The sequence below is a fragment of the Balaenoptera acutorostrata genome, chromosome 1 (assembly GCF_949987535.1).
Source record: "Balaenoptera acutorostrata chromosome 1, mBalAcu1.1, whole genome shotgun sequence".
Classification (NCBI taxonomy): domain Eukaryota; kingdom Metazoa; phylum Chordata; class Mammalia; order Artiodactyla; family Balaenopteridae; genus Balaenoptera; species Balaenoptera acutorostrata.
Window position 1 is genome coordinate 44,276,021 of NC_080064.1, and position 13,825 is coordinate 44,289,845.

General features: G+C 34.0%; 1 protein-coding gene across 6 annotated transcripts in view; it reads right to left on the minus strand.

The window, feature by feature from the left end:
* Nucleotides 1-13,825, minus strand: part of TUT4 (terminal uridylyl transferase 4) — a 145,642-nt gene that overhangs the window by 26,087 nt on the left and 105,730 nt on the right. For all 6 annotated transcript variants that reach the window (XM_057541880.1, XM_057541887.1, XM_057541905.1 and 3 more), the window contains 7 exons: nt 13,006-13,156; nt 9,845-9,931; nt 7,825-7,928; nt 5,085-5,142; nt 4,897-5,000; nt 4,504-4,593; nt 2,741-2,854 (listed from right to left, as the gene is read on the minus strand). In XM_057541880.1, the coding sequence (XP_057397863.1) occupies nt 2,741-2,854; nt 4,504-4,593; nt 4,897-5,000; nt 5,085-5,142; nt 7,825-7,928; nt 9,845-9,931; nt 13,006-13,156 (708 nt within the window). The remainder of the gene's footprint in view (nt 1-2,740; nt 2,855-4,503; nt 4,594-4,896; nt 5,001-5,084; nt 5,143-7,824; nt 7,929-9,844; nt 9,932-13,005; nt 13,157-13,825) is intronic.

Here is a 13,825-nt window from a genome sequence, read left to right on the forward strand (position 1 = left end):
CTCTCCACTCTGTTTCAGCCCTTAGAAGTACTAATACTATCCTCTCTTTTGCAAACACACAACACATTTACCTTCTCTTTCTGTTTCTCTCTTTTCTTTCTCTCAACAGCAATCATCCTCTACTCAAGCACTCAAGCCTTCTCTCTAAAACCTCACCAAACAAGTTTGCACAAGGAGTGACCCTGTACATTTCCATATTTCTTATTTTATTATGGTATTTTATATATAAAATAAGCCATATATATATCTACTGCTATATTTAAATTGTAATTTTTTTAGTTGTGGTAAAACACACATAATGAAATTTACCATCTTAAATCATTTTTAAGAGTACAGTTCAGTGGCATTAAGTGCATTCACATTGTTGTGCTACCATCACCACCATCCATCCACAGAATTCTTCTCATCTTATACAAATGAAACTCTGAACCTATTAAACAATAATTTCCCACTCCTCTCTCCCGCCAGCCCCTGGCAACCACCATTCTACTTTCTGTCTCTATGAATCTGACTACCCTAGGTACCTCCTATAAATGGAATCATATAGTATTTGTCCTTTTCTGACTGGTTTATTTCACTTAGCATAATGTCCTCAAGGTTCATCCATTCAGTTGCAATTTTTAAGCTGATATAAGCTAAGAAAACAGTTCATAATATCAAGTGACACAAACACTCCCTAATCCTCTCTTAGTATTAATTTTTATGTGAAAATTTACTTTTACTTATGATGATTGCTGGAATACAGCAAAATCATTCTTAGGAAAGCTCCTTTTGACCTAAAGAACTCTGTATTGTTGATCATGAAAAACACTCTTAGCAGAGCCTTACTTATTACACCCAGTCACTTAAAGTTTAGGTTTCAATTACAAAAGGAGTCAAAGATCATCAGCTTCATTAAACATATCCTTACCCTTAAAAGTTGATCGATGCCAATGATCAATACTTAAATGATGCCAGAGCAATGGACAAGGGGTCCCATATGACAAGCAAAAAAGGCCAGAAGCAAAAATCCATATATCATCAGTTCATATGTATCACAAAGCCCCCCACAATCAGAGCTCATTATGATGGAAAACATCCCATGGACTGTCTCTCATTTCATCAATCACTGTCTGTTAAGCAGATAATGGAACAGTTCTTGAAGTTGGCTACAGCAATCCTACCTACATTTTTCCAATAATAATGTTAATAAAGCTGCTAATGATAATAAAAAAAATAAAAGTAATAATAAGAGCAACCACCATTTATAAACTCCTACTTTAGCATCTACTACATTCAAAGGCATTTGATGTCTCTGTTCCTTATATCAACACTGAAATAATACTACTATTATTACATTTTTGCTGATGATAAAATTCAGACTAGTGGCAGTCAGGCAGCTTGTTGAAGGCCACATGTCAAAATTAGGATTCAGACCAGTTATCTCTGGCTCCAAAATCATGCTCTGACCGCTGTTTCCATTATATCATGCTGCCTCAATGGTTCCTCATCCATGGGTAACATAATGAGAGAACAGAGACAAACCACAATGAAAACAAAATTTGTGTTCCATTTGGGTTAATCACAGTATTCTATCAAAGTCACAGCAAATTATAGCAAATGGCTGCTATAATATTACTGGGGCAATTATGCATAAGATCCCCAAATTTAAAGCCTTAACAACACTTAGACTAATACAGAGAATAATCTTGGCCTTGGCAGGCCTAATTAATTCATGCAAAGTTTTAAATATCCTATAGTGAACAACCTTGTTAAAAAACAAACATCACTCAACATAGATTCAAGCAACTTAAATTTTTCTGTTAGGAAAGGACGTTTAAATTTTTTATTTCTCTCCCACTATTTGTTTAAAAGAGGGAAAGAAATGCTGTTAAAACCACATGGCATTCATTAGAACTTTTAAAAACTTACTAAGGCCATCTGACAAGCACATATGGCTTGCTATTTTGTGATACTCTTCTTTGCCATGGCTATCAAAGTTTATGTGAAATCAGAATGTGATTTTCCAAACAATTCTGATGCTTCTCACCTACCTCAAAATAACCACCTACCTAAGAAATTAGAACCTGATCCACCCCAATGCTTGCAAATCCACTTTGTGCCAAGAATGAGGAGGAACAGATGGATGATTAAGAACTCCTTTGTATCTATTTTAGAGAGTATAAATTGACTACAAAAAGAGACTCTATGAGTCACCAAATCCGAGTAAATATGAGTATAATCTGTTTCTTTTGATGTACATTCTTATGCTTAATGCAATTAACATGACCTTACAGAGATAAGGAAGAATTTCCTTGTGTTTCTTTCTCAACCAAAATTCACAAAGTTGACCAAAGTATATACAGGAATAAATCAAACTTCATTGCCAAGCAGGAGGAGGGAGAATACTCTGAAAAGAAGAAACTTATGTATTTGCAACTGAGAGACTATAATATATAAGTTCATGAATGGCTACAAATTTCATAATCATTGGCAGCATTCTAAGACTGTGAAATACAAAAATGTTGCAAAAGATATTCAATAGTTCTATTCATCTAGTAGTCTTTTGGTAGTCTATATTCTCCCATAATAAGCTTTTCAAAAAGGTTCATTATTTGATTAAACCATTAATGAAAGAAGAAAACTTAGGATATCCATGATGGAAAAATCTTTCATGATCTCATGAACTGAGCAAGATCTACTATATTTAGAGTGTATACATCTACATAGAAACGCCTTTATAGTTTTCTTAAACATTTACCTCTTGTAGAACTGGGATAACAGGTGGTTTTCTCTGCTGCAGAAAGTACAGCACCATAAGGATATAAGCATATGAAGATAAACTTCCCCTGGAAGCATCTCCAATGTCACATCGCTAAAAAAAATAATGATTGAAAATAAAACTTCAGAATCTTATTCCATGCAGAAGTATTGACTACCTTAAGACACCATTTTTTAAACCCATCAAACCGTCAAATACCCAAAAGTTCAATAACAAGCTGTTATAGAGGGTATGGGTAAACAGGTACTCATACATTAAAGAGTATACAGTAGCATAAATTTCATGAAGAATAATTTGGCAATATCAAAATTATAAAAGTACATTTCCCTTAATGTATCAACTCTATTCTAAGAATTTATCCTGTAAATATGCCAAGAAACATGTGAAATGACTAAATAAAATTTCTATTGTAACACTATTTTAATAGTAAAATATGAGAAGGAACTTAAAGCTCATCAGTAAAGTACAGGTTTAAAAAACTGATGACTATCCACACAATGGAATAGTATGTAGCCATTAAAAAAAAAAGGAAACGCTTAGTATACTAATAGGAAATAATCTCCAATATTTATTGCTCAGTTAAAAAAGCAAAGTACAAAACAGTGTTTTCAGTGTGTTTATACCTATAATAAAAAGAGGCAGGAAATTTATGCATTTGCTTGCACTGGAATAACATATTTCTGGAAGGATACAGAGGAACGTTTAACACTGTTTGCCTCTAAGAGGCAAAGGTTGGCTAGGAGACAGATGTGGAAGGAAGATTTTCTGCCATAAATCCCATTAGACCTTTTAATTTTTGAACCACATGAATACGTTGGCTATTCAAAAAAAATTTTTTTTAATTAAAAAAAAACCCTGAAAGAATCCTCAGAGACTTCCCTTGAGTAAAGCTTTAGCTGATATTATATAAAGGGAGAGGAATAATTTTTCTGACATGAACCACTTGATTTCATTACCCAAACTCAATGAGAGTAAGGAACTGTCATGTTGGAGTTATTCTGTGAGGTGAATGTAGAAGACTAGCTGTATCAAATGATTTGTAGTATGTGGCTGGATGCCCTCCTTTTCTAAGATGATTCTGTCCATAAAGACATGTATAGGAATATCTAAACAAATATGTCTCCCTTTTGGAAGAGTCGGCTTTATGAAATGAAAATGTAACCAAGTCACTCCCCTACTAAAACCCTTCCACCAACACATTCACAAAATTAACTATTTACTGAGCACCTACCATAAGGCAGGCACTACACTGAAATAAAGATACAGAGGCCTCAACCCTCATGGAGTTTACTCACTTAGCAAAACAACCAAGAAAACAGAATTCAGTATTTTAAGTGTTATAATAGGGGAAACATTAGGTTTTATTGGTATTGCTTTGTTTTCTTGGCCAGAAAAATTTACCACTAAACCCAAACACCAGATTTCCTAACCCAGAGCTTTTTAACTAGGATGGTATGCCAACTCCCATGCCTAGGGTTGGAAATCATTACTGCACTGAGAAATTACACTATGAGAAATTTACTAGAGTGTTATCTATGAGAGGAGAGCAAACACAGAAAAAAACTAAGAATCACCCTACTCTGAAAGGTATAACTTTAAACCATTTAATATTGACAGTTTCTTCTTAAAAGCTCAGGTAAACAAAACTGAGAAAACATCTGTCACAAGTCTGACATCAGCATGTTTTACTTTAATATCATGAGTATTATAACAAAGCAGATCATTAACTTTTTCATAAATACCTTAGCAAACACTTTCATAGTATATCCCAAGTACTGCACTCTAGGATCAATAGCTGCATATGTAGCTAGCATTCTTGTGTTATGCTGAGCCTGAAAAATAAATTACATATTTGAAAGCATTTCAAATTTATTAAAATTAAACTTACAGATCAGCTAAAAAGATAAACTCCACATAGAATATATATAAATGTTAAACTTAAAATACCTGTAAATGAGTCAAGCAAAAATTAACCGTCAATCTGAAGGAAATGTTAAGATGACTGATAAAAAATTTTTTTTCCCTATACTAACCACATTCGTAAGTTTTAAACATAAAGGTACAGTCAGTGATCTGTAAACTTCTAAAATGACAACGGTAAACATACCTGGGTCTTTACAGACAGTGAAACTTACCAACGTATTATATAAACTGATATCGCCTTCTAAACCACTTCGTCTGTGTTCAAATTTTACTATAGGCACTTTGGCAGTAGTTATAGGCAAAATGTTTCTTAAACCTGATTTAAAAAAAAAAAAACTTCACTAGGTTAAATAATTTTCATAAAACTAAAAAAAATTTTCTGTTGTTTTAAAGTTCATACCTGGATGTCTCTTAAGAATTTTCGCCAAATTTTCAATTATTTCCTTACAATTTAATTTCTAAAAAACAAAAGAAATAAATAATAAATTAAAGTTTGTCTGACTCAACTTGGTCTTGCGCAAATTCTATTTTAATCTAGACATTTAATATTAGCACTTAAAATCTCTAGCCAGAAGGTCTATATAACCTTGCTAGTCAAAGAACATGGTCCATAGACCTGCAGTATCACCAACACCTGGAAACTTGATAGAAATGCAGAATCTCAGTCTCCACTCCGGTCTACTGAATCATAAACTGCACAGTAACAACATTCCCAGGTAATTCACATCCACATTAAAGTTTGAGAAGCACAAAAACAGAATAATGTTTTCAAATACATGGATAAACAACTAGAGATGGGTTTGGTGAAGGGAAAACAGTATAGTGATTAAGAACATAGGCTGTGAATTTAGACAAACCTGGATTCAAATCTTGAACTAAGTACTGACTAGCTGTGTGACTCTGACCAGATCCTTAACCCCTCTGAGCCTCATACTACTTATAAAATCAAGATAATCATCAACTCCTACTCTTTTATAAAGGAGCTGGAAGGATTACATGAGACACCTATGTAAAGCATTCAGCAGCATACTTCATACAAAGTAGCACTTTAAGTCTGTCAGCTATTTATTATCATATGTTGATGAGGAAAAGAAGAAAAATCCTACTATTACCAGCACCTATTTCTTCAAAAAAACCTCTTACCTCTGCAAATTTAAATGTGTTGGTTATTTAAAAACTAGGCAGCAAAGTTGATATGGTAACAATAACCCTAATATAAGGAACAAGGAAGATAATGGCATAAATTAACTGGATTAAGCTCAATGCCCACATCTACTACTAAAATCACTTTTGCATATCCCCAACATGCTCTTTTTAGCTACAAGAGAGCAGTAGTCATTGCAGCTTAACCTGGGGATTCCAAGGGAATCTTTAGAATTAACACATAATAAAGGAGGTTGTTTTTCTCTTTATTATACAAAGATACAATTTATGCTAAATTACAAGTTTCCATTATGGCTCATCTGGAAGAAAATAATTTACTCATTTTCATTGTTTCAACTTCCCAGAGTGAATGGCACAGGTAATATATAGTATACAAACCCTTGGTGATGAGACGTCTGATTATTAAATTTTACATAGAAGGGATCTAAAACCCTAACCTCCTTCCTGGGTAAAAACCACTTCCTATTCCCTCAATTCCTGCCCTCCAGAATGGAAAGGGGAAGCCTCTTTCCAAGGAGATGGCATTGAGTAGAAGTAGGTTAAGGAGAACTAAAAAATTTGTAACTTTTCATTTCCTTTATAGAACAAAAAGATATTAATTAACACCAGAAGCAATTTCTTGAAACCAGAAATAAGCATCTGCCAGGTATCACTGCCATCTTTTCTTTGGTTCTAACAATTTAAAAAACACCTTTTGAAAAAACTATTTCAGAAATGCACAGGTACACTACTCTGCTGAATTCTTTTATATTACAACAGAGGCTATACTGACACCACTAAAGATGCCAGAAGCTTGGCCTCACCCCAATCTTGCAAGCAGTCCCTGATTTTGAAACATAAATACCAACAGCTATGCTGTTAAAGAAACGAGCAACTACTGAGATACCCTCCTTTTCTAGTTGCTGCTAGGAAGGCCTGGGACACTTCTTCCCTGTCCATTCAGTCCCTTTCTTTACTGGAGCTCGGACAATCTCATTCCCACTGTTGAGGTGTGGTACACAAAAAAGGAAAACATAAGTACCCACTCTCACTGCTGAGACTGCTCTGGGGGAAGGTTTGCTCCTGGCATCTCACGGTGGAACTCAGAAAGCTTTCAATTTCAGAAAGTAGGGGTTAGGTTCTACAGTACTATTAGTACTATATTTCAACTACATTATGGGTTAATTAAATTACAGAGAAGCAGTGGGATACAATGGAAAGAGCATGAACTCTGGAGTCAGACAGACCTGGGTACGAATCCCGGCTCCAACATTTACTAGCTGTGTGAACTTGAGCAAGTCAGTTTATCTCTCAAAGCCTCAGTTTCCTCATCTGTAAAATGGGGGAAATTATCTACCTCGAAGGTGGTTGTAAGAGTGAAATGAGATAATGTATGTAAAAGTGTATACTGGGGGCTCAAATGTTAGTTCCCCTCCCCACACAAAATGAGTTTCTAAAAGCTAGCCTAGAACACATAATTTATAACAATGCTTCTACGGAAAAAAAATGTGTTTTGAGTACCCCCAAATTATAATCAACTTGTAGAACGCAATCCATTTATAAATTAAATGTCCACCTTTATTTTCTATCTTTAGTGATACAGAGACATCACCTAATGTAAGAGATATGAAAAGACAGAGTAAGTGAGATCAATGTTCACTACCAAACTGAAGCAACAGTTTTTCATTGGCTCTAATGAAAAAAATTCCAACTCTATGGTATATTTTTTCCACAAATTCATTAAAAAGCACTTGTAACTATCTGTGACATGGTTTTTGCATTATAAAATCACTGAAACAGTAAATTTACTTACTTAAATACTTGAATGTCTTCTAAAATGATAATGCTAATGCTTTTACATTTCAAACACTGCTACTGCTAATATATTTATACAAAGAATGACACCTTACATTTTTATCAATTCTACATACAAAATTTAAAAAAGACTCATCACTAGAAGAAAATAAACTTCCATATCACTTTCCAAACACTCTTACCTCTGCATTTTCATGGCCTTCAAGGGTCATACAAATATCCAGATCACTATCACGAAATCCAAATCCATTCTTAGAAGAGCCAAATAAGCACAATCTTGCCTTTTCTAAGCAAAGGAAAACAAAAGTCAAAAGTTTTATAATTATCAGGAAAGAGGAGTCTTCTATTAACTACTAATGGCCTACCACAGGATAATCTTATCCAATTCCACGGCTTAAATTATCTACCATTAGCAGATACACTGAGAAATTCCAAAACACTCACCTAAAGCCCAGGTCTTCTCCCCAAAATCTCACACCCATGTATCTAACTGCTTTTCCCATTTTTCCACAGACATCATAAATTCAACAAGTCAAAACTAAACTAGCAACTTCACCTCAAACTTACTATTATTCAGAAATATACATGTGGTTCTTAACACCTCTCAACTTCCACATCCAAACACTTACCAAGTCCTTCACCTTCTTCCAACTTAACGACCTCATAAATTCATCTACTTTTATTCATTCTCAACATCAATACCAACAGTTAAGATCAATATTTAGAGATTTATCTCTTGGAAATAAACTAGTTTCTTCAGGGCACAATTCAAATAGTTTTACAAATATCATCTTCGTATATAGAATTAATTCTCCTCTAAAGTGAGGGATTAATCCATTTGATATAAATTATATACACAATTATTATATATATAGTTATATATATAATAATATTTATATATATATATATAATTAGGGTTATTCCTTCATGCTTATTAGTGTCACTCAATAAGCTGTGGCTTAACAAGATTGGATTATTCTCCCTATTAATTCTTGTAGCCTACATATTTAGATAACAAATTCTGTATTTTCAAACTTAATCCTCCTATTCAGTTCTGATGCCCTACTTGAAATCAATGACAACCGAGAGATATAAAAGAAGCTACATTCATCAGCAAATAAAAAGTGCATGGGTTTAATATAACAAGAACTTAGATTTGGTCAATACTTTATACACTAGCAAATATAATTAAAAATAGAATCCTGTACCACAAAACAGATCATATTTTAAAGGTGTAAGTTCATTCTGATCATAAATGAACTCTTTATCTTTTCTAAAATATTTGGCCACAGAACTCTTGATTCTTTACCCCATGCCCAAAACCTGCCCCCTTCTGCTATTTTTTTGCCATCTCAATTAAACAGCACCACCCAACTAGTGAAGGAAAAATCCTGAAACCATCCTTGACTCCTTTCTTTTTGTCACATCTAACATGTAATGCATCAGCAAATCCTGTTGACTCTACATTCAAAATATATCCTCAATCTGACCACTTGTCACCTACTCTTCCAAATCACTATTATGTCTCATCTGAACTTATGCAACAGCTTCTTAAATGTTCTGCTTGCTTCTATTCTTATGGACCTGTACTCATTCTCTCAGATCATGTCACTTATGTGTTAAAACCCTCCAGAAGCCTTCTCATTAGACATTCAAAATAAAATTCAAAGTCCTTCTACCAACACCTATAAGACTCTAATGATCCAAACTCTAGGTTAACTCTCTGATCCCACCTTTCTATTACAGTCTACCTCACACACTCCACTCAAGTCACACTAACTTTCAAGCATGTCAAACATAATTGAGTCATGGGGTACTGTACTTGCTGCTCCTTCTCTCTCAAATGTTCTCTCCTTGAATATTCATAATAATTTGCTCCTTTATATTATTCACGGCTCTGCTCAAATGTCACCTTACCAGAGAGAACTACCATAACACCTCATCACTATCGTTCTAACTCCTGTACTTTAACAGTGTTTATTATTTCCTGATATATTATTTACTTGTCAGTTGACTATCTGTCACCCCTCTTAATATAAGTTTCATGAGAGCCACTTTCACCTCTTTTATTAGCACTGTATCCCCAGCACCTACAATAGTACCTAACATATAACATGCAATAAACACTTTTTAAACAAATGAATGAAACTCAGACCAGGTAACTATAATAACAAAAGCAATCAATTTTGACATACAACATACCATCATATTCTTTTTGAATAAACTTTTCCAAGCCAATTAAAATTTGCTCCCTGTTGTGTTGTTCAGAAAAAGGTGGTGACAATTCATCTAAGTTAAAAAAAGAGAAGGAAAAAGAAAAGTAAGGAGAATGAAATCTGAAAATATCTTCAATTTTTTACCCTAAGAACTTTACTTTTCTTCATTATTTGTGAACTCTCTGACATTAAAATCATAAATGTTACTGGGGAAGGAAGGAGCATAGAAAGAACAGGAAAATAACTTTATAGATCTATGTATATTTCACATGATCATTTTCCCTGTGAAACAGCTACAAGATATACTTTCTTCTACAAATTACTTAATTTTTTTTTCAGACAATCCACTCTCTGCCATATACATGCTGGTTTTTCCCCTCCTGTTAAGACTACTGTCATACTGTTACACTAGGTACCCAACTCAATCAAATCTAACAGTTCCCTCAAATGCCTGGTCAAGATTCATACCTTCCCTATAAGCTTCTTTGTCCAATCACAGCCTTTAATGACCTCTCCTTAATTGAATTTCCTTAGTTCTTCAAACCACCTGCCAGTGTTTATACTGTCCTTTCAGTTTTCTAGTTATTTCATTTATAGTCATCGTATTTTTCCAAATAAGACCATACACTACTTAAGAATAGTCTTTTTTTTTCTATCTCCTCCTCCAGACTCATACCCAAGAGTTAATATGGTAAGGAATTAAATTAATATTCAGCTTTTGAAAAACAAATGCATCATTAGTGGTTGCAAGCTGAATAGCTGAAATACAGGTGATTTTTTTTTGGATTGGAGAAACTATTCTGTGTGATACTCTAATGGTAATATATGACATGATGCACTTGTAAACACCAACAGAACTCTGCAGTATGAAGAGTCAACTTTATGATATGAAAATTTTTAAAAATCATCTAGGAGGTCAGGGAATCTCAGGATGGAATGCAGTCTATAACAAAGAATCCAGCTACATTATAAATGTATAAGAAAACTTCACTCAAGGGAGGAGGGGTGGGGGGAAAGGTGCTAATCTAACTTTGAAAATAAGTGGAGTCTGTAAGACTAAGGGTTAAAGGAACTGCACATAAGCACTGTACTCTAATTGATAAAGTTGCTTCCCATCAGGGTATAGGATAACAGTTCTGATAATGCTATACATGTGTACTTAAATGGAACAATTAAATAAATGCGTGGCACATGGTGGGAGCCAGGTTTCTCACTGTTGGAGTTGCACATTTACAGATAATCAGAAAGAGGAGGCTAGAAAGAGCCATGAGGTAATGTATTAGACTTGGACACATCAGTACAAAGACATGCTTAGCTTAATAAAGGTAAGATGGTCACATGGAAATATTTATAGGTACGTGTATATACATGGATTAGTATACCCACATAAATTTTCTTGCTCAGAGAGGACCTAGAAACAACTATACCCAGTAACACCCAAGCACTCTAAACACATCTTGGTTTCTAACACCATTCTCCAATAAAGGAACCAGGGCTCTTTGGGAAAATGTCTAATTCTAGGACTGAGACAGAAATTTTCATGATGATCCTGGAGTATCTTGCAGGGCCAGAAAGTAAGAAAGTGCTAAAATACAAAGGAACAAACTAACAACAACAACAAAAAGAAACCAAAAAACTCCACACACTGATGGGAATATATCAAAAGGTCACAGGAACCAAATGAAAGCACTCCCAACAGCCAAATTTGGAACAATTTGGGCAACAAAAATAGTACTATCGGATTATAACCCAAAGTATAATACATCTATGAGTCCATATTGAGATAAATATATGACTCAATAAATAAAAACAAATGTAGTGAATTATATCTTAATAAAGCTGCTAAAGAAAAATGTGCCATGGTCCAGCCATTCAACTCCTAGGTATTTACCCAAGAGAAATCAAAACATATGTCCATACTCAGACTCATACATGAATGTACACAGTATATTTATTTATAATAGCCAAAATTTAGAAACAAACACAATATTTATCAACAAGTGAGTGGTAAACAAAGTGTGATATAGCCACACAACAGAACACAACTCGGCAATAAAAAGAAATAAACCACTGATACACATCACAGCATAGATGAATCTCAAAATAATTAAGCCAAGTGAAAGAAGCCGGATCCCCTCATCAAAAAAAAAAAAAGTACATTCCATGTACATTACCTGGAACTCTAGAAAAATTCAAATTAATCTATAGTGACAAAAAGCAGATAAGTAGTTGCCTGGCAGGAGGTGAAGATAAGGAAGGGTAGAAGGAAGGGATTACAATGGAGAACTAATGTTATGACATCAGAAACTTTATCTTACCCGGGACACAGCAAGTAGTTAAAAAATGTTTGCTGAGTGAAGGTTTATTCCAGGTACACCATAAATGTTTATTGAAAAATGGTATGTAAGGCTTTACCCAAATCTTTATAACCTTATCTCCCTCTATTACCTTTCTTATACTCTACCAAATTTAAGGCAATTATTCTCTCAAACAAATACTACACCCTAAGCTTTTATGCATAATCTCTTATATCTGAAAATGTAGTCCATCTCAAATGCCACATCATTAATTCCAATTCCTCTGATCCACTCCAGTTAAAATTAATTGTGTCTGACTGAACTGCATTTTGCTTACCACTGCTATAGAATGTAACACATTCTGCTTCCAATTATGGCAAGTTTCATACATGTCTTATACAACCATTTAGAGTAACACTGTGCAAGAAAATTGCAATGACGGTAATGTTCTCTATCCAGACTGTCCAATGCAGTAGCCACTAGCCACATGTAGCTACTCACTACTTGAGGTGTGACTAGTATAACTGAGTAACTTAATTTTTTATTTTATTTTAGCTAATTTAAATTTAAATAGACACATATATCTAGTGACCACCATATTAGACAGCACAAATCCAGAGTCCAAGCTCCTTAAAAGCAACACTATGGACTCTGCATTCCCCTTGGCATTTACCGCTGTGCCTTGCACACAGTAGGCATTTAATAAATATATGTGGTTGGGTCTCTAAACTATTTAAAAACCTCTACCCAAACAAAATGTAAGCAAACTATTTTCAAATAAGAAAATAAATATTCAAAATCTAAGAAATAATCTAGTCTTAGGAAGTAGTTCTAGTAATAAAAGACTTACCAAAACATCTTTTACATACTAAATCAAGTATTTCCCGAAATCGATTTGTCATTGGTGGTAGAGGCTTTAGATCAATTTTCCTGAAATCCTCTGGGCAATCATTTTTTGAATGGCCATCCTTTTTGCAGATGCTGCATACTATTGTTGGCGGCTATACAAAGGTTAAAAAAAGAATCTAATAAATAAACTATTGAGGGACTTCATTATCACTTATGAAGCAGTACAAAAAGAAACTTTTATGCAACTCAGTCTGATAACCTGCACTTTCAAGAGGTTAAAAAAAAAAGCATGTTAATGAAATTCAGTATTAAATGTAAAAAAAAACACATTTTGAGTCAACCACTAATTTTCTTCTCCACTAAAATGATATTACCAAGAATTAGATTTACCTGAAGATGTAAGATAAAGGAAATACCAGGAGATACAAAAGGTATAGGTTAATTCAAACAGTGTGATCAGCTCCCAAAATGAAATGCATACATCACATTTTAACCTATTAAGGTCTTTAACAAAGTAGATTATAAAGAAATTCCAAGTGGCACCTTTCATTTCACTTGAAACATTTTCTATCTTCAGAGTCAGTCATTTATAGAAACCATTGCTTGACTAGTTGGTTCAATTTCATTACATTAGCATGGCACTCAAGAAACCAAACTAAAGGGCTGAACTCTAAACGTGACTCAGCTTCATACAAGGAACAACTCTTATGCAATAGCCACAAACTTAACTTTCAAACTCTGCAACACCATTTCAAATGTATTCTAACAGACTACCAGACAGGTGGCCAAAACAGTAAAAATTCATCCCAACTGCTTGAAAA